The sequence below is a fragment of the Cervus canadensis genome, chromosome 25 (assembly GCF_019320065.1).
Source record: "Cervus canadensis isolate Bull #8, Minnesota chromosome 25, ASM1932006v1, whole genome shotgun sequence".
Taxonomy (NCBI): domain Eukaryota; kingdom Metazoa; phylum Chordata; class Mammalia; order Artiodactyla; family Cervidae; genus Cervus; species Cervus canadensis.
In genome coordinates, this window is record NC_057410.1 from 31,346,272 (window position 1) to 31,368,257 (window position 21,986).

At 45.4% G+C, this 21,986-nt stretch overlaps 1 protein-coding gene across 8 annotated transcripts in view; it reads left to right on the forward strand.

The window, feature by feature from the left end:
- TMCC3 (transmembrane and coiled-coil domain family 3) overlaps positions 1-19,103 on the forward strand; it is a 272,744-nt gene extending 253,641 nt beyond the window's left edge. For 5 of the 8 annotated variants that reach the window (XM_043446699.1, XM_043446700.1, XM_043446695.1 and 2 more), the window contains 3 exons: positions 8,844-9,760; positions 12,316-12,451; positions 17,868-19,103. In XM_043446699.1, coding sequence (XP_043302634.1) covers positions 8,844-9,760; positions 12,316-12,451; positions 17,868-18,170 — 1,356 coding nt within the window. In that variant the 3' untranslated portion in view covers positions 18,171-19,103. Of the gene's footprint in view, positions 1-5,353; positions 5,578-7,403; positions 7,489-8,843; positions 9,761-12,315; positions 12,452-17,867 lie in introns of those variants that run through there. The other 3 variants (XM_043446696.1, XM_043446697.1, XM_043446698.1) reach the window with 2 other exon arrangements.
- Positions 19,104-21,986: the final 2,883 nt, after the last annotated feature.

Consider the following 21,986-nt stretch of genomic DNA (forward strand, 5'->3'; position numbering starts at 1 on the left):
ATTCTTTTCCCATTTAGGTTATTACAGAGTATTGAACAAGTTCCCTGTGGTATACAGTAAGTCCTTGTTGGTTATCTATTTTTAAGTACTTTGTTTGAAAGTTTTTAAAATTGAGTTCATAAGATTATAGAGCAAGATGGGTCCATTGCACATGTGGTCCAGATATCAGTATACAACTAAAGAACCTGAGTGGAAGCTTCCGCAGGGCTCACACAGCAGCTGAAGCACAAAGCTGTTATTGTCACACAGCCTTCTGATCCCTCGTCAAGTGGTTATCTGTTTTAAGTATAGCAGCTATATATGTCAATCCAAGACAAATTACTTTCCCTTTGGTGTAGGCCACCTAGAATGAAGAGAGCATAGATTGCAATGAAAAGTAAGTTGGGTACACAGTCAGGCTGCTGCCTTTAAAAACAGGCATTTGGCTAGATGAGATTTCCAAGGATTCTTCCGTCTTGAGAGTAACTTCTGCTGCAGGTCACTGCCCCGGGTATGAAGTTATCCATCATTGTGTGTCTGAGAGGGAGATGCGTTTCCCTCTCTCACCTTGTTCAGATTGGAGGTGCTGAAAGATACCAGGACACGGCTGGCTTTGTCGTTAGCATTCAGAAGCTCTGCTTAAGCACGTGGCCCTCCCAAGAACACCCACCGTCTGTGTTTTGAGGTAGCGGAGGCAGAGAATGCTCCAGGAAGAGGAGAAGGCTGGCCGCAGCCTAGCGGGACGCAGGCGGTCTGCCCCCAGGCCGCCACTCTGGCCGCCGCTCTGCTCTGCCCCCTGGCTCAGGACCTTGGGACCTGCCTTCTTTTGAGCTGCCTCTGCTCCCTCAGTTCCCAGGGGTGGGTGGGTCTCCTGGAGCAGAACATGGTCCTCGATCCTCTCCCTTCACCTCAAGGTAGGTGCTCAGGTCCCTTTCCTGGATCTGTTTGGCTGACAGATGCTGCCAGGAACGGACCGGGAATAACCATGGTGGGGACAGATCCCAGAATCCCTCCGGAGTTGTTAGGTTGGCACCCGGGGCCTCTCACTCACCTCTTCCCTCCGTTTGTTCTGAGTATAGGAACTAAAAGCCTCAGTGATGTTTATTCTGTGTTTAGTGTTAAAACTGGGGCTTCCTGTTTCCCCTTCTTCAAAGCTCCCCATCCCACGTCTCCCCGCAAGAAGGAACTGTGATCGCTTCCGCTGCACGGCGTCGTGAATCAGCCACACGTGTGTGCACCGCGCCCCCCTCGGCCTCCCCGCTCGTCTGCGCAGAGCGCCGGGCTGAGCTCTCTCTGCGCCCAGCAGCTTCCCACTCGCTGTCCGTTTTGCACATGGTAGCGTATATATATGTCAGCGCTCCTCTGAAAAAAAAGATAATTTAAAACAGAAGAAACCTCAGTAGGAGAAGTCTTAACCTCAGTGAAATAAAGTTTAAAAATCCTCTTAAAAAAAAAAAAGGAACTGTGACCTCTTCCTAAGAGAAAGCTGAGTTCTTGGTGGAGGTGAGGGGCTCACTTCCCTTTCCTGAACTTGCCTGTTTTCGAGGTACACGGGGTCCCCAGAGACTCCCTTCTCTTGTCAGCAGCACCCTTGTCTCATGTTGCCTCACACACGCCTACGCTCCCTCGGGGACTGTCCTTGAGCCGCAGGTGGTTCTCTGGGTAGATTGGTTTTCATGACCATAGCCTTCCCCTTCTGCTCTTCAAGGCACAGTCTTTTAAAATCTGGCCTCCTCCTCTTTAATTTAATTCTTAGATAAATTATAAAGTATACAGTAAATCTTGACCAGATCAGACTAATTTGGCAAGGGATTAGTTTGCATTAATTGAAGGCTCTTTTGAAGAAATAAGTATTTTTCTAGTGTATGTAACTCAAAGTAGGTTACCTACCACTGTTGCCTGGTAGAGGCTTAACAAGAAGATAATTATTTCTAATGACAGTATTAAGTGTTTGTAAGTGCTTGAAGATATTTGAAGAATTTATTTTTGAGATCTCTGAACACTTTGCCTAATCTCCCTTACACTATTAATTAGCAGGATCTGTGAATAAAAGATTGAGCTCTCAAAAGGACATATATTTCAGCCCCAGTTCCAAATGATCCTTGATTCCAGGTTTACTTTACCTGCCAATCAAGAAATAGAACTTTTGACGCTACAGGTTTTCTTTTGTCAGTGATACTGAGAGGAAGAGGTGGGGAGAAATTAAACTTTTATGATAAAACTAGTGACTCAATTCCCGTTCTGTACACCGTGAACAGAATGTGCCATTGTTAGATTTGAACGGAGAAAGGAAGTGTTCTTTGTCTGAACAAATTAGAACAAACATTGTACTAAGACAGTTTACTAATAACATATCCTTTTGGATACCACGTGAGCATCTTTCAGATTTTTCATTTCTAGCATATAGTTATGGGAGGGGAAGTGGCCTCCTTCTTGGATATAGGTCTTAAATGTTCTGTATAGGTGTCCGCATGGATGTAGTAATTACTCTTGGTATGGATGCTTATTGACCTTCAAAATTATTTTTCCAGTACAGATTGGCTTAGTTGGCAAGAAAACCAAGTTTGAGTCCAGGGTCCAGTGATTGGGTTGGTTAGTTGTTCAGTCGCTCAGTTCTGCCCAACTCTTTGCGACCCCATGGACTGCAGCACACCAGGCTTCCCTGTCCTTTGGTATCTCCCAGAGTTTGCTCAAACTCATGTCCACTGAGTCGGTGATGCCATCCAGCCATCTCATCTTCTGTTGCCACCTTCTCCTGTCCTCAGTCTCTCCCAGCATCAGGATCTTTTCCAGTGAGTCTGCTCTTCACAACAGGTGGCCAAAGTACTGGAGCTTCAGCATCAGTCCTTTCAAAGAATATTCAGGGTTGATTTCCTTTAGAATTGACTGGTTTGATCTCCTTGCAGTCCACGGGACTCTCAAGAGTCTTCTCCAGCACCACAATTTATAAATTTGTATATTATTCCATTCATATATTTGTGAAGAATATATGAATATATAAACAAATTTAGCATAATGCCTGACTCAGAATAAAAGCACTCAGTCATGATTATCAGGGAAACAGGCTCTGGAGACAGACGGCCTGGATTTCAGTCCTGGTTCTCCTGTTTACTAGGCAATTTACTTCTCAGCATCTAGGTTTCTCATTTGTAAAATGGTAATAACTGTGGAACCGGTCTCCGAGTTTTTAGCCAATAAGATCTGGCATGTGTCACTAACATGGTATTTTTCCTCCTGGGCATGTGGCAGGATTGAAGTTAGGTAGGACCAGTGCATCGAATTCAGGGAGCCCAGGAGACTTCTGGAGAAGGCGTTAGGAGCCAGTGGATGATTCACTGAGTACCCTGCCCCGCCGTGGCCACCAGCAGCATCCCTGATGCAGGGGCTCCACCACAGCCCGGGTCCCTCAGCCTACTCGAAGCAGGCTTGTTAGCATGAAAGAGAGATAAGCCTTTCCCTTTTTCTTAAGCCCCTGGGATTTTGATGTTAGTTGTTACCCCAGCAAAGCCTAGCACATTCTGACCAGCACACCAGAGGGACAGCCCTGATGCTACACCGAGTGTTAGAGTTCGGCTGAAATGAGTAATAATACAAAATGTCAGCTGTGTTGGCTTGGACACCTCGGCCACGGAGACCCTGAAAATCCCTTGTGGGTATGTCTGTAAAACCACCCTTGTGTGTGCTCTGAAATACGAAGGGCCTGGGCAGTGCCCACCAGTTTGCAGGACCTGACCCTTTCTTTGTATGACCGAGCTCAAGCAGCTTTTCTGTAAGCAGAGGTCCATCGTATTCGGCCTCGCGCCTAAGGTGGTGGTGGTTGTCTGTTGCCTTGGTTCTGTCTCTCTGCCCCTGCAGCTCCTGGCCGCTCTGTGGCCCCAGAGCCTCAGGCTGTCTTGCCTCAAGTCCACGCCGGTCTGCATCCACAGGAGCCCACACTCTGCCCTCCAGTCCTCCTGGTTTGGATAGTGTGCCTCTGCTTGATTATGCTGCTCTTCTTGTTCATGTCTCTCTGAGCTTTAGGGGGTACACATGAGATGTCCTGGGGGATAGCCCTCTTTTGAAGCCTGAACAATGTGTTTGAGCAACACAGGTAATGTCTGAGATGTGCCTGGCATCCCAGTGAGGAAGGTGAGCTCCCAGGGGTAATTGTGCTGGAGGCTTGGGCTGGAGCAGAGATGATTCAGTGTCAGGTTTTGACGTCTGTCCAGGGCTTAAAGCTTTTCGTTAGCCTTTGTTCCAGAACACTGAGGAGACAGTGGAAATGTTACTGCTGCCGGAAGGAAAACATTATGAGGAATGGCTTTTCACTCGAATGCTGGTGGTCTGCTTTTCATGTAAGGTAATAATAGACAAATCATTCCAAGAGAACTGAAGCTTAGCAGTCATTTTTAAAACCAGCGTCTTTTCTACCACAATGGTAATTGGGGTTCCTTATTTTTTAAAAATTGGAAAATACAAAAGCATCGTAAAAAGAATGGCTCCTCATAACCCCACAGGACAAAGATAACCACTGTTAGCCTTTTGGACCTTGTTTTTCTTTTCGTTTTTACATAGGTACATTTGTAAGTAACATAGGGATGATAAACAACAGAACATCTTATTGAAACCAAAATGGTTATTTTCTGTGCCAGGAAGTCTTTTAAGTGCTTCATGCGAATTAGTTCATTTATTCCTCACAGCTCTTCAAAGAATCACTATCTCCATTTTACAGAAGAGGAAGCACAGAGAGGCTAAGTCATTTTTCCAGGGCCACACAGCTCCCAAGAACGGTGCCAAGATGGAAACCAAAGCAGTCTGTCTTTCACGTCCAGGGTTTTGATGATCCCGTGATGCCCTCTCACAGTCAAGATAGCTTGGCGTACACTTCAGGGAATTTTTCAGTGTTAGCTCTGACCTGTCTGGTTCTGTCTGCTCATTCTGTAGATTAGGAAATCAGAGACCACACAGGTGATCAGATATAGCTGAGAACGCACAGCTGGTGAGTGCCAGTGCCAGCACCGGAGCGCGTGTGCCCTGACCCACCTGGTCCCCAAGCTCATTGGCTCCGGGCGAGCTGTGGACCTTTATCCTCCTCCCTGGGCCCCAGCCCCGAAACAGCTGCATTTGTACCATGACCTCAGTGCCAAGTCTGATAATGGTGGCTGGAGGACTCACTCAGCTTTCTTCCAGCGGGTACCTGCAGCCCCAACTTGAGGTCAGGGATTGCATGGGTGTGCTGACTGTTAATTATCTTGTAGAGTCTGGGCTATAAAAGGCTGAAGCCTGCAGCCCAGCACAAGTTTCAGCTCTCCACCCTCATCAGAAGTTTAACTAAGATTTGCGAGCCAGCAGAAAGAGTCATTGATTGAGATTTAGACACGGTTGCTATCCTCCACCTGGACTCTCGAGGACGTGCCAGGCATTGTTGTAACTTTAAAGTGAGCCAGAAGTCAGCCAGCCATCTGAGTGCAAACATTCTTGTGTACACGGCTGGCCGGGGCCAGCATTTGTGAGGGACCTGGGCCAGCGCCCCGAGACACCAGGGCTGGATAGGCAGCTGCTGTGGGGCTGAGAATTAAAGGAAGAGAACAGGTGATGACTTCTTGCTGTGTTGGTAAGGTAAGGGTTAAGAGCCCCTGTAACCTCCAAGGTGTGGTGAACTTCTTAACAGGGAATGTCTAGCAGGGTTTTGTTTTCTTTAAAAAAAAAAAAAAACAACTTAATCTGATTTTATCTGAGTGACAGGAGCCTTTCTCCCTATGACTCCCACGATGTGGAGCAAAAAAGACAAGAGGACTACATGATATATTAGCCAAAATGAATGTGTGCTGTTAGAAGCTAGGCTTGTGGTTACCTCTGGAGGTGGGGGTGATGTTGTTGTGACTGACAGAGGCGCAGGGGAGCTTGTGTTCTTTTCTTTTTTTAACTGAGTCCTGGTTACACTAGTTTTAGAGTTTGTGAAAATTCGAGTTTTATTCTTTTCAAATACGCTCTTTTCTGCATGTATATTAAGCTTAAGGTTTAGAAGTCCTTGTTTTTATTTGTGCTTCATGTTGCATGTTGATACTCAGAAAAATCTGATCAGTTGAATCAGGTTGAAATGATGTAGAAATTACTACCTAGGTATTAAGAAAATGTCTTTACCTGAAATTGTCGGTCTGTCTGGACAGAACTTCTAAGGCCATTTTTTTATTCTCTTCAAATGTAGCTTATAGTTTTATTTACTTATTTATTGGCTGCACTGGGTGTTTGTTGTGGTACACAGGCTCAGTGGTTGTGGCACAGGGGCTTGGTTACCCCATGATATGTGGGGTTTTAGTTCCCTGACCAGGAATTGAGCCTGTGTCCTTTGCATTGCAAAGTGGGTTCTTAGCCACTGGACCACCAGGGAAGTCCCTTCAAATATATCTTAAATCAGGGATCCACATCCTTTTGGCACCAGGGATTGGTTTTGTGGAAGAGGACATTTTCCAGGCCTAGGGTGGGGCGGGGATGGTTTGGGGATGATTCAAACCCATCACAATTATTTTGCACTTTAATTGTATTATTATTATTATTATATCAGTTCTACCTCAGATCATCAGGCATTAGATCCTGGAGGTTGGGGACCCCTGTCTTAAATGACTTCAGTGTAGATTCTTCCGGAATAAAGGATGAGGTCACTTCAGTTCAGCAAGCATGTAATTGACAGCCTCTTGTGAAGCAGGGACAGAGCTCGCTCTAGAGCTGGGGCAGTTGCGACACCACCTTTCCCCTGGAGGAGTGGGTGAGCGCTCAAAGGCGGAGTAAAGTGAAGCAAGAGCGCTATGGAGCTTCACAGGAAGGACAGGCAGCTTTCTGACAGGACTAGGAAAAGCTTCAGAGAAAAAAAGTAGCATTTGAAATGGATCATAAAGAATATACTGAATTTTGATAACCAGAAGTGGATATGTAGCTGCCATTGAGAATACCATGCATATGAGGAAATCCATAGAAAATGCATACACATTCTGGGAACTTTGGGTTGTGTGGTTCTCTTAAGATGTTTGACATTCATCAGGTGCATGGTGGAGGCCTGACAGATAAGCTGGGCCCTTAACAGTGGCCAGGTTGTATTAAATAAATTGAGAGGCATTAGAGAGCCAAAGAGATTTTCTCAGTGAAACTGAATTTCTAACCTCGCAGTTATACTGTTATTAACTCTGTCTGCCCAAAGTAAACATTTCCTCAGCTTAGTGCATCCTTTGTTTCTGTAATTTGAGCCTATTCCTGTTTGGATCCATGGGGTGAGCCATAGGTGCTTGGCTTCCTTGAGCTTCCTGTGGTCATCTCTTCAGGACTTGAAGGTGATCATTATATACCTTCTTTAGTTCCTACACCCATCCTTTCCCCTTGACCAGGTGAAGTCACAATTCCTTTATCGTTTTTTACAGTCTTATAGTGATCTGGCATTTAATTCCTTCCAGCCTTTCCTATGTGATGCTCATCTGCCAAAGAAAGCAACCAGGATGTCTTACAGCCATGTCGTGTGTGAAAAGAGGGGGCCAAGAAGTAAGTTAAGAAACTTTTTTTAAGTTGTGAAGGAGGCCCACTGACCCGCTGACCTGGGATTGTGTCCCCCCGGGCTACTGGGCTCCCTCCATGGAAAAAGCACTGGGTAGGGTTTTGCATATGGCAAAGGGTTAATGCTAATTATTGGAAATGGTCCACATTTGAGCCTGGGTCACTTGATCAGTATGAGGTCTGTTATTGTCATTACAGTTTTTGGCTGTGTCAGCCTATTCTCCCATTAAAAAAAAAAGCTTACTTGAGCTGAACATTGTCTTTCATCCCATCTCCCAAGACTCTATATCAAGTCATCTTCTAAACAAAAGATTGTCAACTTTACAAGTAAGATGCTTCAGTTTAGAGCCTAAGAATTTTTGTTCAGAGATTGTGTTCAGATGCTGTAAAGACCTGTTTTTAGTCCTCTAGGGACAAGAGTGTCCTGACGTGTAAAGAGGACAGAGGTAGAGTGTGTTGGATTCAAATCCTGGCTCTTTAAGTCCCTGTTTCTACGTGTTATAAGGATATAACATGTTCTCTGCCTGGTGTGATGGTGAGGCCCAGACAAGACCAACCCTGTGATCATCCAGTGCCTGCCATGCGGATCCTATTTGCCTTTCCCTTTTCGAGCAGAATCTAGTCACCTGCCCTGACCAGGGTGCTCAGTGATGCAGTTCTTTTCTCCTGGTGGCCCTTGAGTGAGAAAGCTGTTTCACATGGTCTTAGTATTGTCACTGTGGTTGTTTATAATCGCTTTGGTTGTGGTTTGGGGTATTTGGTTCCACATCTAAATATTGCTGTTGTATTACTCAATTAATCTTGTACCGTATTATTCTATCACATCTGTTTAAATGGTTCCATTAAGAAAATGATCCTTGTGTTGACAAATGTACCTACTGGAACTTTGCTTTCTTTTTTTATTTTTCTGTCCTCCTGTTAAATGATTGAGTTCTGAATTGAGTGCATTTCCCACAGTGGTGAAGTTCGCCGTGAATGGGGCATGGCAGGCATTCCACTTACCTGGGCACTTTGGGAAACCATGAGGACTGATAACATCATCCCGTGATGGGTTTTCTACCCTGGCAACAGATACTTACCATCTAATCAGACAGAACATTGGATATCCTGGCAGAGCTGAATCTCATTGGGCCTGTACATGAGTGCAGGAAGGAGTTGGGTTGTCCTTCATTCAACTTGAGAGGATAATAGGGAGTTTTTATCTGGCGAATACTTGCAGCTTGAAAATCTGGGGCGTAAAGTGTGTCTGTTGTGTGTGTACAGGGTCGGTCACAGTGGCTCTCTCTTGGACTTGCAGTCTAAAAATGCTTCCTGCTCCCCCCCCCCCCCACTGTCTCCTCCAGGTAGAACGTCATGACATGAATACCCTAAGCCTGCCCCTGAACATCCGCAGAGGCGGGTCGGACACCAACCTCAACTTCGATGTACCGGATGGCATCCTGGACTTCCACAAGGTCAAACTCAGTGCGGACAGCCTGAGACAGAAAATCCTCAAGGTCACAGAGCAGATAAAAATCGAGCAAACGTCCCGTGATGGGAACGTGGCAGAGTATCTGAAGCTGGTCGACAGCGCGGACAAGCAGCAGGCTGGCCGCATCAAGCAGGTGTTCGAGAAGAAGAACCAGAAGTCGGCTCACTCCATCGCCCAGCTGCAGAAGAAGTTGGAGCAGTACCACCGGAAGCTCCGGGAGCTCGAGCAGAACGGGGCCCTCCGGAGCACCAAGGATACTGCCAAGGATAACCTGAAGGACATCCCACCCTCTCTGAAGGATGCCCAGGCCAAGTCCCGCACTGCCCCCCACAGCCTGGAGAGCAGCAAGTCGGGCATGCCGGGGGTGTCCCTCACCCCTCCCGTGTTTGTCTTCAACAAGTCCAGAGAGTTTGCCAACTTGATCCGGAATAAGTTCGGCAGCGCTGACAACATTGCCCACCTGAAGAACTCCTTGGAGGAGTTCCGGCCCGAGGCCAGCGCCAGGGTCTACGGGGGCAGCGCCACCATCGTGAACAAGCCCAAATACGGCAGCGACGACGAGTGCTCGAGCGGCACGTCGGGCTCCGGCGACAGCAATGGGAACCAGTCGTTCGCGGCCGGGGGCTCGGGCGCGCTGGACAGCCAGGGCAAGCTCACGGCCATCCTGGAGGAGCTCCGGGAGATCAAGGACACCCAGGCACAGCTGGCTGAGGACATCGAGGCCCTCAAAGTGCAGTTCAAGAGGGAGTACGGCTTCATCTCGCAGACGCTGCAGGAGGAGAGATACAGGTATTCAGGCGCTGCTCTTAGGAGCTTGAGTTTCTAAGATTGGAGAGATTGTTTGAAAGGGATATGCTGATGGTTGTATTTTTTAAAAAATGTGAATGTGGGTCGAAAGGCATTTAGGAACCGAGAGTTCCTTCCGTACTTTGCAATTCTAAATATTGTAATTTGCAACTTGAAGCTCGACAGCTTAGAGAAAGACATCATGCATGTGGGTCTGTTAAAATATCACCATATAGTCAATGACTCACTGCATATTAAGCTCCTGATTGAGTAGACAGTTGTTACGAGATCTCAGTATACTAATTTCAAGATTTGTATTTGGTTTCCCCCCGTAGTAACTGTCAAGTAGAATTTGTCAACAAACAAATTCACTGTCCAGCAAGGTAGCTTTTATTTGGTACATAAATCTCAAAGTCTTTATATAATGTATTTTTTTGTGAGATTACATTTTGCTTATTAATAAACCTTTCACCCTAAATGAAAATCTTTCAAAAGGAAACTTAAAAATTCAAATCTTGTGGATTATATTAGCTAATTTTTAAATTCAGATGTTATATATGGTTGGCTTTTTGGTGCCTCTTGCTTAAGAAGTGTACATGCCCAAATATGAGGTGATTTCCCACCATTTTCCCAGTAAAAATATCCCCCCCTCAGGTTTTTTTGTCAAGTGAATGTTAACTTCTAAAAATACTGATGAAACAGTGAATGCCTATTACATATTATAAGATTTAAATTTTAAATTTAGTTTACATGTTGTTTTATATCTGATATATGATTTTATGTGAGTGTTAATTTAGATATGTGGCTTTTTCAGCTCTTATATTTTATGAAACAATTTTTCTAAAACTTTCTGTGTACATCTTTGACTTTGGATTCTTTGTCACATAAGAACTATTTTTGAGTCACAGTTTTTCTAAATAATATTGACTTTAATTCCATTCAGGAAGTTTGGGATACAGCTCTGTTTGGGTCCAAGTTTTATTTCAAGTCACAAATATCCGTTCAAACAGTTTTGGTTCTCATTTTGTTATATAGTTATGTTTGTGATCCTCCTGATTTAGTCTCTCACTATATTGCTTACGTTAGGAGATCTTTGTTTTTAATCTTTATTTTATATTGGAGTATAGCTGATTTATGATGTTGTGTCAGTTTCAGGTGTACACAAAGTGATTGTTACACAGATACATATATCTATTCTTTTTCAGCTTCTTTCCCCATGTAGGCTTTTACAGAGTATTGAGTAGAGTTCCCTGTGCCATACAGTAGGTCCTTATTATCTCTTTTATATATAGTAGTGTGTCCATGTTAGTATCAAACTTCTAATTTATCCCTCCCCTACCTTTTCCCTTTGACAGTCATCAGTTTGTTTTCCAAGTCTGTGAGCCTGTTTCTGTTTTTTAAATAAGTTCATTTGTATCTTTTTTTTAAAGATTCCACATATAAGCGATATCACGTGATGTTTGTCTCTGACTTATTTCACTGAGTGTGGTAATCTCTAGGTCCATCCGTGTTGCTGCAAATGGCAGTATTTCATTCTCTTTTATGGCTGAGTAATATTCCATTGTCAGTGTGTACCACCTCTTCTTTATTCATTCATCTATTAAGAGATCTTTAAAAGGCTTGCTTACAAACACCAACATTGAGCAGCTACAAGCTGCTCCAACATTGAGCATGCTCCAACATTGAGCATCTCCTACCTAAGAATGATCATTAAATCTGTATTAAAGTGTTTTTTTAAATGATTTTTTTTCAAGTGACCTATATGAAGTGTCTAAAACTGGCATTACTCAAAAGTCATCCAGGCTAATGCATCTTCCTCAAATAGTGCTTCCTGTTTCAAAATAAACATTATATAAGTTTTCAGATAAAAGAAAAAATTCCCCTATTCTGAGGGGACTGGGCATTGGGAATAGGAATCTTTGTGCTTCTCTTACTTTAGATTTGAACTTTTGGAACTGCCACCTGTTAAGCCATATTTGTAATAAGCTGAATTTTTTTTTATTGGCACTTAAGAACTAAGACATGTATTCACTATTACTGTGCACACTGGGAAATCAGTGGAAGTGGCTCCAGCCTAGAAACTGGTCCTTTCCTTATAGATCTCTGGTGCATGAGAGCTATGGCGGTGAACTACCAGGCTCTGAGCAGTCAAAAGAAGGAGAAGCACCAGGATGCCAGTGGGTCCTCGCCTTGAGCAGGGTTCTTAACAGCCCTGTCTCCTGACCAACCCAAATGAGCAGCCGATGAGGTCTGTCCTGTTGTCCCCACAGCCGCCAAGGTGCTGGTGTGATGTGGGTGGAAAAGCCCAATTTGGTTTGCATGAACCCTCAGTAGTGAGGACAGAGTTAAGACTGCAGAGACCAGTCCTTTCTGGAGCTAGAGTTCAGCATTATCCAAAAGCATGTCCCCTACAGCTAGACTTACTCTTGGAAGCTCGGTCTGCCTGGAGGAGAACAAGCCACAGGGCAGTGGTGACAGTAGGCACAAAGGATGTCATTTTCCAAGGGCTGTCCGTACACTTTTGAAATGTTGCGCTCAGAATCGATTCATCTCTTTAGGTACGAGCGACTGGAGGACCAGCTCCATGACCTCACCGACCTGCATCAGCACGAGACGGCCAACCTGAAGCAGCAGCTAGCCAGCATCGAGGAGAAGGTGGCCTACCAGGCCTACGAGCGCTCGCGGGACATCCAGGTGCCTTTCCTTCCCCCACCAGAGCCCCCGCGGGCCCTTCCCAGCCGTTCATTCATTTAACAAACCAATATATTACCCCCAAGCCTGGAAGGATTTCTGGCACTGAGGGGCAGACATTTAATCTTTACCCTGTTGACCCCAGTAGCTTATGTTATAGACTTTAAGCTATAGTCTGTCTGCTTTCTGCCTAAGTTAGTTAACAATTATTTTTTATCTACCCCAAACCTGTCACCTGTACTCTACTCTCCCCCACCATCACCACATTTTTACAAAATTTAAAACCTGAGACAAACCTTGCCTTCAACATGCTTGCTTAGGTGAGAAATCAAAAGGAACACAGCTGCCAGTGGGCTCAAGACAACATGAACAAGGGCCAAGTTACATGAGTGTAGGCTCTGAAAGCCTCAGAAATTCAGGCGTGCAGTGCCCAGCAAGCTATGGACTTGTAGGGCGGGGGCCACAAAGTGATCAGACCCTGGATTTCAATCCCAGCTGTTTACCAGCTACCTGGTCCTGAGCAAGCTCTAAGTTTCTTTGCTTATCTGTAAAATAATAGCTTTCATATTTGTGGGAATTTCAAGCACTTGAGTACATACTCTGTGCCAGGCACTGTCAAAGCACTTTAGATGTCTGTATGCCCATTTGTTTCTGTTTGTGATAGCTCCTATTCCTCTCCGCATTTCTCAGATGTAGAGACCAAGGCGCAGAGACCTTGTTCAAGGTCTTACAAATAGTCCTTGAGTAATGAATCTGAATAGAAGTCCTGGAGAAGGTGGGTTTTGAAGGGGTGGGTGGGATCCCAGTGGATGGAGGAAAATGGATCAGTATAAACAAAGGCATGTTCTAGTGATAATGTGATACTGATGCTCTCATGGTGCTTCCCTGGTGGCTCAGATGGTAAAGAATCCACCTGCAATGCAGGAGACCTCGGTTTGATCCCTGGGTCAGGAAGATCCCCTGGAGGAGGAATGGCAACCCACTCCAATATTCTTGCCTGGGAAATGCCATGGACAGAGGAGCCTGATGGGTTACAGTCCACAGGATCGCAAAAGAGCCGGACGCGACTGAGCAACTGAACAACAATGCTGTAGTGAAGCAGCCCTAGGCTTCTTGAGCTCCTTTTTGGGGGTTCCAGAAGGTCTTCTTTTCCCCCCAGTTTTTATTCAGACACAATTTTCATACAACTGTATTAAAGTATACAATATAATGATTTCATATGTGTACCTATTGCAAAAATATCACCACAATAAATTGAGTTAACATTCGTCACCTCACATAGTTACAAATTTGTTCTCTTGTGATGAGAACTTTGAAGGTCTGCTCTCAGCAAATATTTCAAATACGCAATACACCCTTGTTAACTATAGTGAGCAAGCTGTACATTACATCTGCAGGGCTCATTTATCTTATAACTGAAAGTTTGTGCTTTTGAAACTCCTCACCCATTTCACCTCCTTTCCCCTTTTAGATTCTGCGGTATTTGTTGTCTGTCTGACTCATTTCACTTAGCGTTAATACCCTTTAGGTCCATCCATGTTGCAAATGTCATCGTCTCCTTGTTTCTTATGGCTGCATAGTATGCCTGTGTGTGTGTGTACCACATCTTCTTTATTGATCCATCAGTGGCCACTTGGGTTGTTTCCATGTCTGGGCTATTGTCAGTAATGCTGTAATAAATGTGAAGGTGTGAATTTCTCTTCTAGATGCTAGTGTCATGTCCTTCCGGTATGTACCCAGAAGTGGGATTTGTGGATCACATGGTAGTTCTATTTGTAATTTTTTGAGGAGCCTCTATACTGTTTTCCATAGTGGCTGCAGTGATTTACATTCGCATAGATTGCCTTTTTTAAAAAAAGGAAACAAAAAAAGAGTGCTATCCAAGTCATGCTCAGCTTCAGTTTTACAAATGTTCTTTGTAGGCGTGGTTATCTTCTCCAACCCAACTTTACAAGGGGCTGAGACACAGAGATTTCTCCCACAGTGTGTGAGCCGGAGTTTCAGCTGCCCATGTTTTGTTCCTTCCTGTCAAGAGCTGAGCCTGTGCTAATTCCAGTTGTCTGCTTGGACGATGCTGAGAGCCAAAGAAAGCATCAGGCTTGTTTGCCTCTGAGGACCTTGGTGCAGAAGACACCAAGCGGATTTCTGCTCTGGGCTAGGAGACTGAACTTCACTGCTGACTGGTGTGAAAGATGTGAACCTGCTTAAATGTGACATGTTGCCAAGCAAATAGCACATTCGTTTTATTAAAGCATGCTGTTTAGCTACATCTGGGATTCCACTGGCTTATATCTAAACATTATATATGGTTAGCTTATTTAGGGGATTGTTTGGGTTTATATCGTTATTCCTTTTTTAAAGAAATATACTTTAGAGATGGAAGGGGTAAGATAAGGGGGGGGGGTGGCGAACTTCAGAGAGAGCTTAAAAATTCAGAAGATTTCATTTTACCATTTTCTAGTTTTACCTGTAGCTCAGAAGTGCAAAGGGGATGTCCGTGTGAGTGACCGGAGGGCCTTTCTTTTTAGAATCTTTCCTCTGTCTCTTACTGTGACCCTGCTCAAGTCAGCGCTATGCCTCAGCTTCCTCATCTGTAAAATGGAAATATTAACGAGCTCTACCTCAAGTCTGTCAGAAGGATTAAATGGGATAAGAGACATGAAACACTTAAATCTTTACCTGACACATCAGACAGAAAAATAGATGCTGGTCAGTTTCATATTTAGTATGTATGAGTAGCTGTATTTCTTGGGGCTTTGGTGACTGGGCCTGCTCACCTTCCTCTTTCTTGTTTTTTTGTGCTTATAGGCAGGGCTATACAAGGTGATGGAGTAGTGTAGATGAGGGGAACTGTTGCCTATAAGGATACAAAGGTTTTATTGTTGTTTTAAAGAGCAAGTGAGTTTTTTTTAACCCTGAATTCGAAAAAGAAAGTTTAAAGGTAATCCTGTCCTTTGTCCTTATCTCCAATAAATTTAGTACTTACTTTGGCCCAGTACTTAATTTCTTAGTGGCTGCTATGACCAAAATTCCTTAACAGTTGACGGCTTAATTTTCTTGAATTTTTCTTTTGGTTAAAAATTTGACAGAAGTTCTAAGGCAATTCTACAATCAGCCTACTCTGCATATGTAAATCATCTCCCCAATCACAGATGAATGCATTTACCTAAAATGGTCATCTTTTGTCCCGTTCCATTACCACTTCCATGCCATGCCTAAAACAGAGGATGCTCTCTGTGGACCTAAGCGTTTTAAAAGAATACATGATTCGGAGGGACCTTGCCTGTTGCTGTAGAAAGTCAGCGCTATTTAGAATGTGAAGATCTGAAGAAGTTTTACCTTCTTTGTCGGTAGCCTGTGTGATGAAAGTTACTATAGTAACAGAGAACCCTTGGCCCATAGAGTATGTTCAGAAGAAGGAAAGTAAATCAATGTTGGCGCCATTATGCTTGTTTAAAATCTGAAAACATGACTGGATTTTAATTGAGCAAACATATATCGGGAAATGAGTTAGAATATAGGCTGGTGAACTAAACTAGGTCATTGTACTGCCTCCACTTAGGTCTTTTTCTCCTGGGAGGTGTATGTTTCTTCTCTTTTTCAAGCCTCGTATCCCCTTACTGGCCTTCAGTCTCTGGAGCATGCGGCCAGCTTGTGCCTCCTGCTGGAGGTAACAGTGCAGTGTAGGTATGGTCCCCCGGTTGGGGAGGAGGCCTGGAGAGGGGCTTGACAGTCTGGTGGGTCCAGGAATGCTTCCCTCAGGACGTGACCATCAACATAGGACCCGAAAGGTGGAGCGGGTGGTGTGTGGGGAGGCAAACCTTTTAGGCACAGCACACGTGCAAAGGCCCTGAACACGGTCCTTTGCAGCACTTTATAAAGCCAGTACGGCCGGAACACAGTGATGAGGGGAGGAAGGGGGCTTATCTGGTAAGCTTGGCAGGAGAGAGTGGCTGGGCCTGGGCCATGTTAAAGGTTTAAAAGGTTCTACAAGAAAGAGCCATACCAGATCCACATCTTTCAGAGATGACCTGGGCTGCTGTGTGGATAGTGGATTCATGAGGTTGAGGATGGAGAGGGTGTGCAGAGAAATGAGTATAAAGTTATCGCAGGCAGAGATCCTGGTGGTTTTGGTGGGGGGTTACTGTGGGCGGGGAGATAAATAGACCAGTTAGGATAAATACCAGACATTGCGTGGGTGGGGCTGGATCATGAGAAGGGTGTCAGGAAATGCCCCTCATCCTTCTCATACGAGAATTTGGTTCACCAAGTGCTGTTTTCTGAGAAAAGGAACTGGAAGGGCAACAGGGTTGATGGCAGGAGTGAGGATGGTGAGGACATGTATACAGAACTGGCCACATTGCATCTGAGGTGCTTCTGAGAAACTCTGATGGAGATGTCAGGCCTCCCTGGTGGCTCAGAGGTGAAGAATCTGCCTGCCATTGCAGGAGATGCAAGAGACGTGGGTTCAATCCCTGGGTCGGGAAGATCCCCTGGAGAAGGAAATGGCACCCCACTCCAGTATTCTTGCCTGGAGAATCCCATGGACAGAGGAGCCTGGTGGGCTACAGTCTGTGGGGTCACAAAAGAGTCAGACATGACTTAGCGACTAAACAGCAGCAAAGATGGAAATGTCAGGGACTCATGTAGACACACAGCTCAGTCTCAGAAGAGACAAGGGCTGGGCTGGAGATGTACTTGGAGTACAAGTAATCAAAGCTGGCGAGGCAGAGACCTCGGGAGAAGGCGTGGCCTCAGGTCGGGCCCTGGGGACGCAGCGCTCAGAGAGCAGCCGCGAGAGCCCGCGGAGCACGGTCCTGTCTCTCCCGCTGTCCTCCTCTGCTCTGCGGCGAGTGCGCAGACTCGGAGCAGTGGCGGGAGGACCAGGGGTTGGAGATGCCACTTCCTCCATCGCTGGAGGTAGACCCTGTCACAGAACGGGACCCCACCCCTTCCTCTGGTTTGCCCGTGAGGGTTCCACCAGATGCCAGTATTTTATGCACTTTATTCTAAATATGGGCAGAGTCAAAATACCTAACTGTGGGACTTCCCTGGTGATCCAATGGTTAAGACCCTGCGCCACCACTGCAGGGGGCATGGGTTCGATCCCTGGTCGGGGAACTAAGATCCCACATGCCGTGCAATGCGGCCAAAAACCAAAATACCTGCCCATAAATTCCTTATTCATGGTATTTCACGGTTGTAGATACATGCTCGTTCTATCCATGAATAGCAGGATAAGGTGAGCCCTGGGATTCTTGTCTGACACCTGTCTGTCATCACCACCATTATCATCAGCGTCAGTGTGAAGCTGCCCCAGTAGCAGCGTCCTGAGTGGGGCGGGCCTCATGCACGTCCCGGCTCACGCTCCCATGTTGCCCCAACAGCGTTTGATCCTCGCTCTCCCTCTCGCCCGCAGGAAGCCCTGGAGTCCTGCCAGACTCGCATCTCTAAGCTGGAGCTCCACCAGCAGGAGCAGCAAGCCCTGCAGACGGACACGGTGAACGCCAAAGTCCTGCTGGGCAAGTGCATCAACGTCGTCCTGGCCTTCATGACCGTCATCCTGGTGTGCGTGTCCACCATCGCCAAGTTCATCTCGCCCATGATGAAGAGCCGCTTCCACATCCTGGGCACCTTCTTCGCTGTGACTCTCTTTGCGATATTTTGTAAAAACTGGGACCACATTCTGTGTGCCATTGAAAGGATAATAATACCAAGATGAAGTCTCCAGTTCCTGTCCTCACATCCTCTCAAGTTTTTATTTTAAAGAAAACTCTGTGCATACTACCAAATTTTAAAATGAACATTTTTGCCGATGGACGAATACAAGGACCGGGGCTGTGCGTTGCAGATAACTACAGTTATCGTCGCTCGGTGGCGCTCGCCAGCTGGGTCCCTGTGCGTGGTTACCGTGAATCTGTTTCCAGGCTCTCCCCACCTTGCTCACTGCCTTAATCAGCCCTGGTTTCCTGCCACCTGCCCGGCTCAGCACGGTCAGCCTCTGGTTGTCAAGCACTCGGAGTAGTCAGTGACCCAGAAGAAGAGAGATTTTCTGTCTCTCTTAAGTCTCTGTCAATCGTGAGCTTCACCGTTGCTAGGGCTACATTCCCCCTCGAGTCCTGCAAGCCGTGGTAGGACTTGGGGAGGGGAAGGAGCTCAGACTGTGACCCTGGAGCCTGTGAGGCCTGTGAAAGCGCAGTAGGTCCCGTGTGATCTGTCCCACTGTCCACTGCTGACCGTTGGTCCACTGTGCGCCCCGTGTCCACCCTGGCCAACTGTGTATGACCCTCTGTCATGGGGGGATCTTACAGTTCACCTGTTAGTCCATCAAAAGTCTTAGTGTTCCATTGCTCTTTAAATGGTAAGACGTGAGGATTTATGAATGGGTCTTGCCTTCTTACACCCAGGGAGCCATAGTCCTGATTCCACCCTCACTGACTGTCGAACGCACCACCTTCCAGGCATATAGAGAGGCTCCCCAATCCCTCTTCAAACTGTGTCTTTAATTGAGGTCCGGAAAGCACTGTATTTGTGTTCCAGCAAATTTTCACTGTGATCAGCCCCTCTCAGGATGTGTTTTGTTTTCTGTGATTCGTTTTATTCAGTCTGTGAGGGCTGGCAACGTGTACTCAGTAAATAAAAAAGGCTGCTCACGTTTCAAGTTTTTTTTTTTTTCTCTCTTCAAGAAAGGACAACAGGATCATAGTTTCTAAAGCTAAAGTGCCCTGAAGTGGGAACACTGGAAAAAGGGAAGAAAATAGGATATGTGGTTTAAGGGGGTGGCATCTAGACCAGTGGGTGCAGGTGACCTGGGTGAAGATTGAGAGGGTCCTTGTCAGACCCTGAAAGACCTGCAAGAATAAAATAAATTAGATTCGGTGTCTGAGCCAAGGTTGCCCTCTGTTGCTTAGGATAAGTTCTAAGGGAGTAGATGGAGTGGTCACACTTCTGCCGAGGTGAGAGCATGCAGAAGTCAACATCTTTAACCAATTTGGGGGATGTCGTTTACTCTCTTGAGCCCAGATGATACTCTTTTAAATCTGTTTCTTTGTCACAAAAAAGAAGCTCTAGAAGATGTTAATGGAAACTGGTTCATCCCCTCCTCCCACCAGCTGTTTTGCTATCTAAAGACAAAAGGAAGAGTACTAGTGTACATTATCTTCCAGAAAGCATCAAATGACCTGGATTTAAATTTTAAGTGCAATATTTTTGCAAATAGGGCTTCCCTGGTGGCTCAGCGGAAAAGAATCTGCCTGCAGTGCAGGAGTCGCAGAAGATGCAGGTTTGATCCCTGGGTGGGTCAGGAAGGACCCCTGGAGGAGGGCATGGCAACCCACCCCAATGTTCTTTCCTGGAGAATCCCATGGACAGAGAAGCCTGGCGGACTACGGTCCATAGGGTTGCAAAGAATCGGACGCAACTGAAGCGACTTTGCATGCACACGTGCTCTTAGGAAAATCTCCTTTAAAAAAGCGACATAGGCCATGGTGTGAGAGAATGGAACTGTCAAACATCTGGTACAAGTCCAGTGGGTGAGACTTAATACAACTCAAGTTTGCTTGCTTTTATTTTTTTTAAGTTTACAGTTTAGTGGTTTTAGTCCAGTCACATGTAAGCAACTGTGGCTATCATCTAATTCCAGACTTGAGTTATTTAAAACAATAAACATTGTTTCATGAAATCTTTGGCTTCAAGTATCTTGCATTCAGGGAAGAGGGAGTTACAGTCCTACCTCTTCTCATGGCTCTGTCCCCTTTCACTGCCAAGCCTCTCCCCTGGTCTCTATCCATCCAGTCAAGGAGATGGAGGCAGCTTCTGGATCCAGAGAAGGAATCTGGTTCTGTTTTCATGGCCAGCGTTCCCTGTTGTCTGTGGGCCTCAGTCTCCATGTGGGTAAGGGCTGGATGTAACTTATGCCCTTGAATCAAGCTGCCTCCTGGATGTGTCCTCTTGATTTCTGTGAACCTTTCTGAGGCCACTTTGGACATGCCAGGGGGCGGGGTGGGTGTGGATGCTACTGGTAGTTTAGAGAGGAGATTGATCCCTGGCCCTTGAGATAAGAGCTCTGGGAGGACCCAAGAAGGCTCGAGCCTGCTCCTCATGCCCCCATACTCCGCTCCGATGCTCAGCCTGGCACCTTTGCTTTGGTGCTCCCAGAATGTGATCAGTGTCTCTCCTCCCCAGTGAGAGAGATGGAGAAGTAATCAGATAGCAACACGATTCGCCCCCCTGCAACCTGGAGCTGTTAACAGAAGCTGCTCGAAGCTGACTCTCTTCTGAAACGTGGTAGGGTCTAAAGTCACTCCACCTGACGGTGAATTTTTATTTTTAAGAATTCTTTCCAGTGATTCTCATTAGACTTCAAAAACCTTGTTTTCACTTGGGTGTGCTCACCCTACACAGTGTATTTATTTTCAGGTCTCGTTGAAAGTTCATGAAGCTTTTTAATAAGATGGTATCCTCCAAGGAGACTTTTACTCTCTGCAGTTTATTATTCTCCTCTCAAAGAATAAACTCTCCCGCCGCTGCTGCTTTTTGCTGCCAAAGGAGATTAAATAAAATGTTATAAATATGCAATAAAAATTGTGATCTTGCTATGACATATTCTGGAATTGGGTATTCAGTTTACGCTTAAGTTAACGAATCCTTTTCCCCACCTCTCCCTAGCAGTCAGTGCCGTGTGCACACCTAGAGATGAAAGCCATCTGTAGGATGGTAAGTGCCTGCTCCCTCCGTGAACTTAAGTGATTGAAGATACTTGGCACTGGGTTCTAGTGCTGGATTTTTTGGTGACATATTATTTTCATGATCACCAGGATAATGATAGTCTGCTGAGGACAAAAGAAAAACCTAAGAATACTCTCTTGTGGGTTTTGAGTTGGTTATTGCAGCTTATATTTTGAGTATGATTGAGTCAAAACAAAACATCCTCCCATTCAGTTCCACCCTCCCCACCAAAAAAAAAAAAAAAAATGAAACCAACAATGAAGCAGGAAATAAAAATATTCCACTGCTGATTTTGGGCAGTGAATGTAGAGTCCCAAGTTTCTAGCACGTACAGTTAGTTGTTTAGCTTATATGGTTGCTGTGATCTATTGCTAAATTAAAGTCTCCTGAAATTCCTCCCTTTTCCATCACAGCCCATAATGCTGTTATTATCCCTCCTTATCTATCAGTGAGCATCTGCGTGGTTTTAGCCTTTCTCCTGCTGTCACTCTTGTTTTCATCTATGTATTTCCCCACTATGTATGTTTCTCACCTTGTCTTCTACTGTATCAGGTTTAATTGTGGGTTCAGTAATAGGGAGAGGAACTAGTTCTCTTAGGCAACTACTTATTCACGTCCTTTTTCTTTGTTTTTTAAGTACCAAGTTATTTTGCGTCAGATGGAACAATTTTGCATTGAATCCAAATACAGTTGTGTTGGTTCAGGAAAACACTTAAATATACTTGCTAATAATATGAACATGTATGATTAAACAGTTGATTTTGCATTTTTTAAAATAATTTTGAGGAACTGGCGGGGGTAGGATGAATGG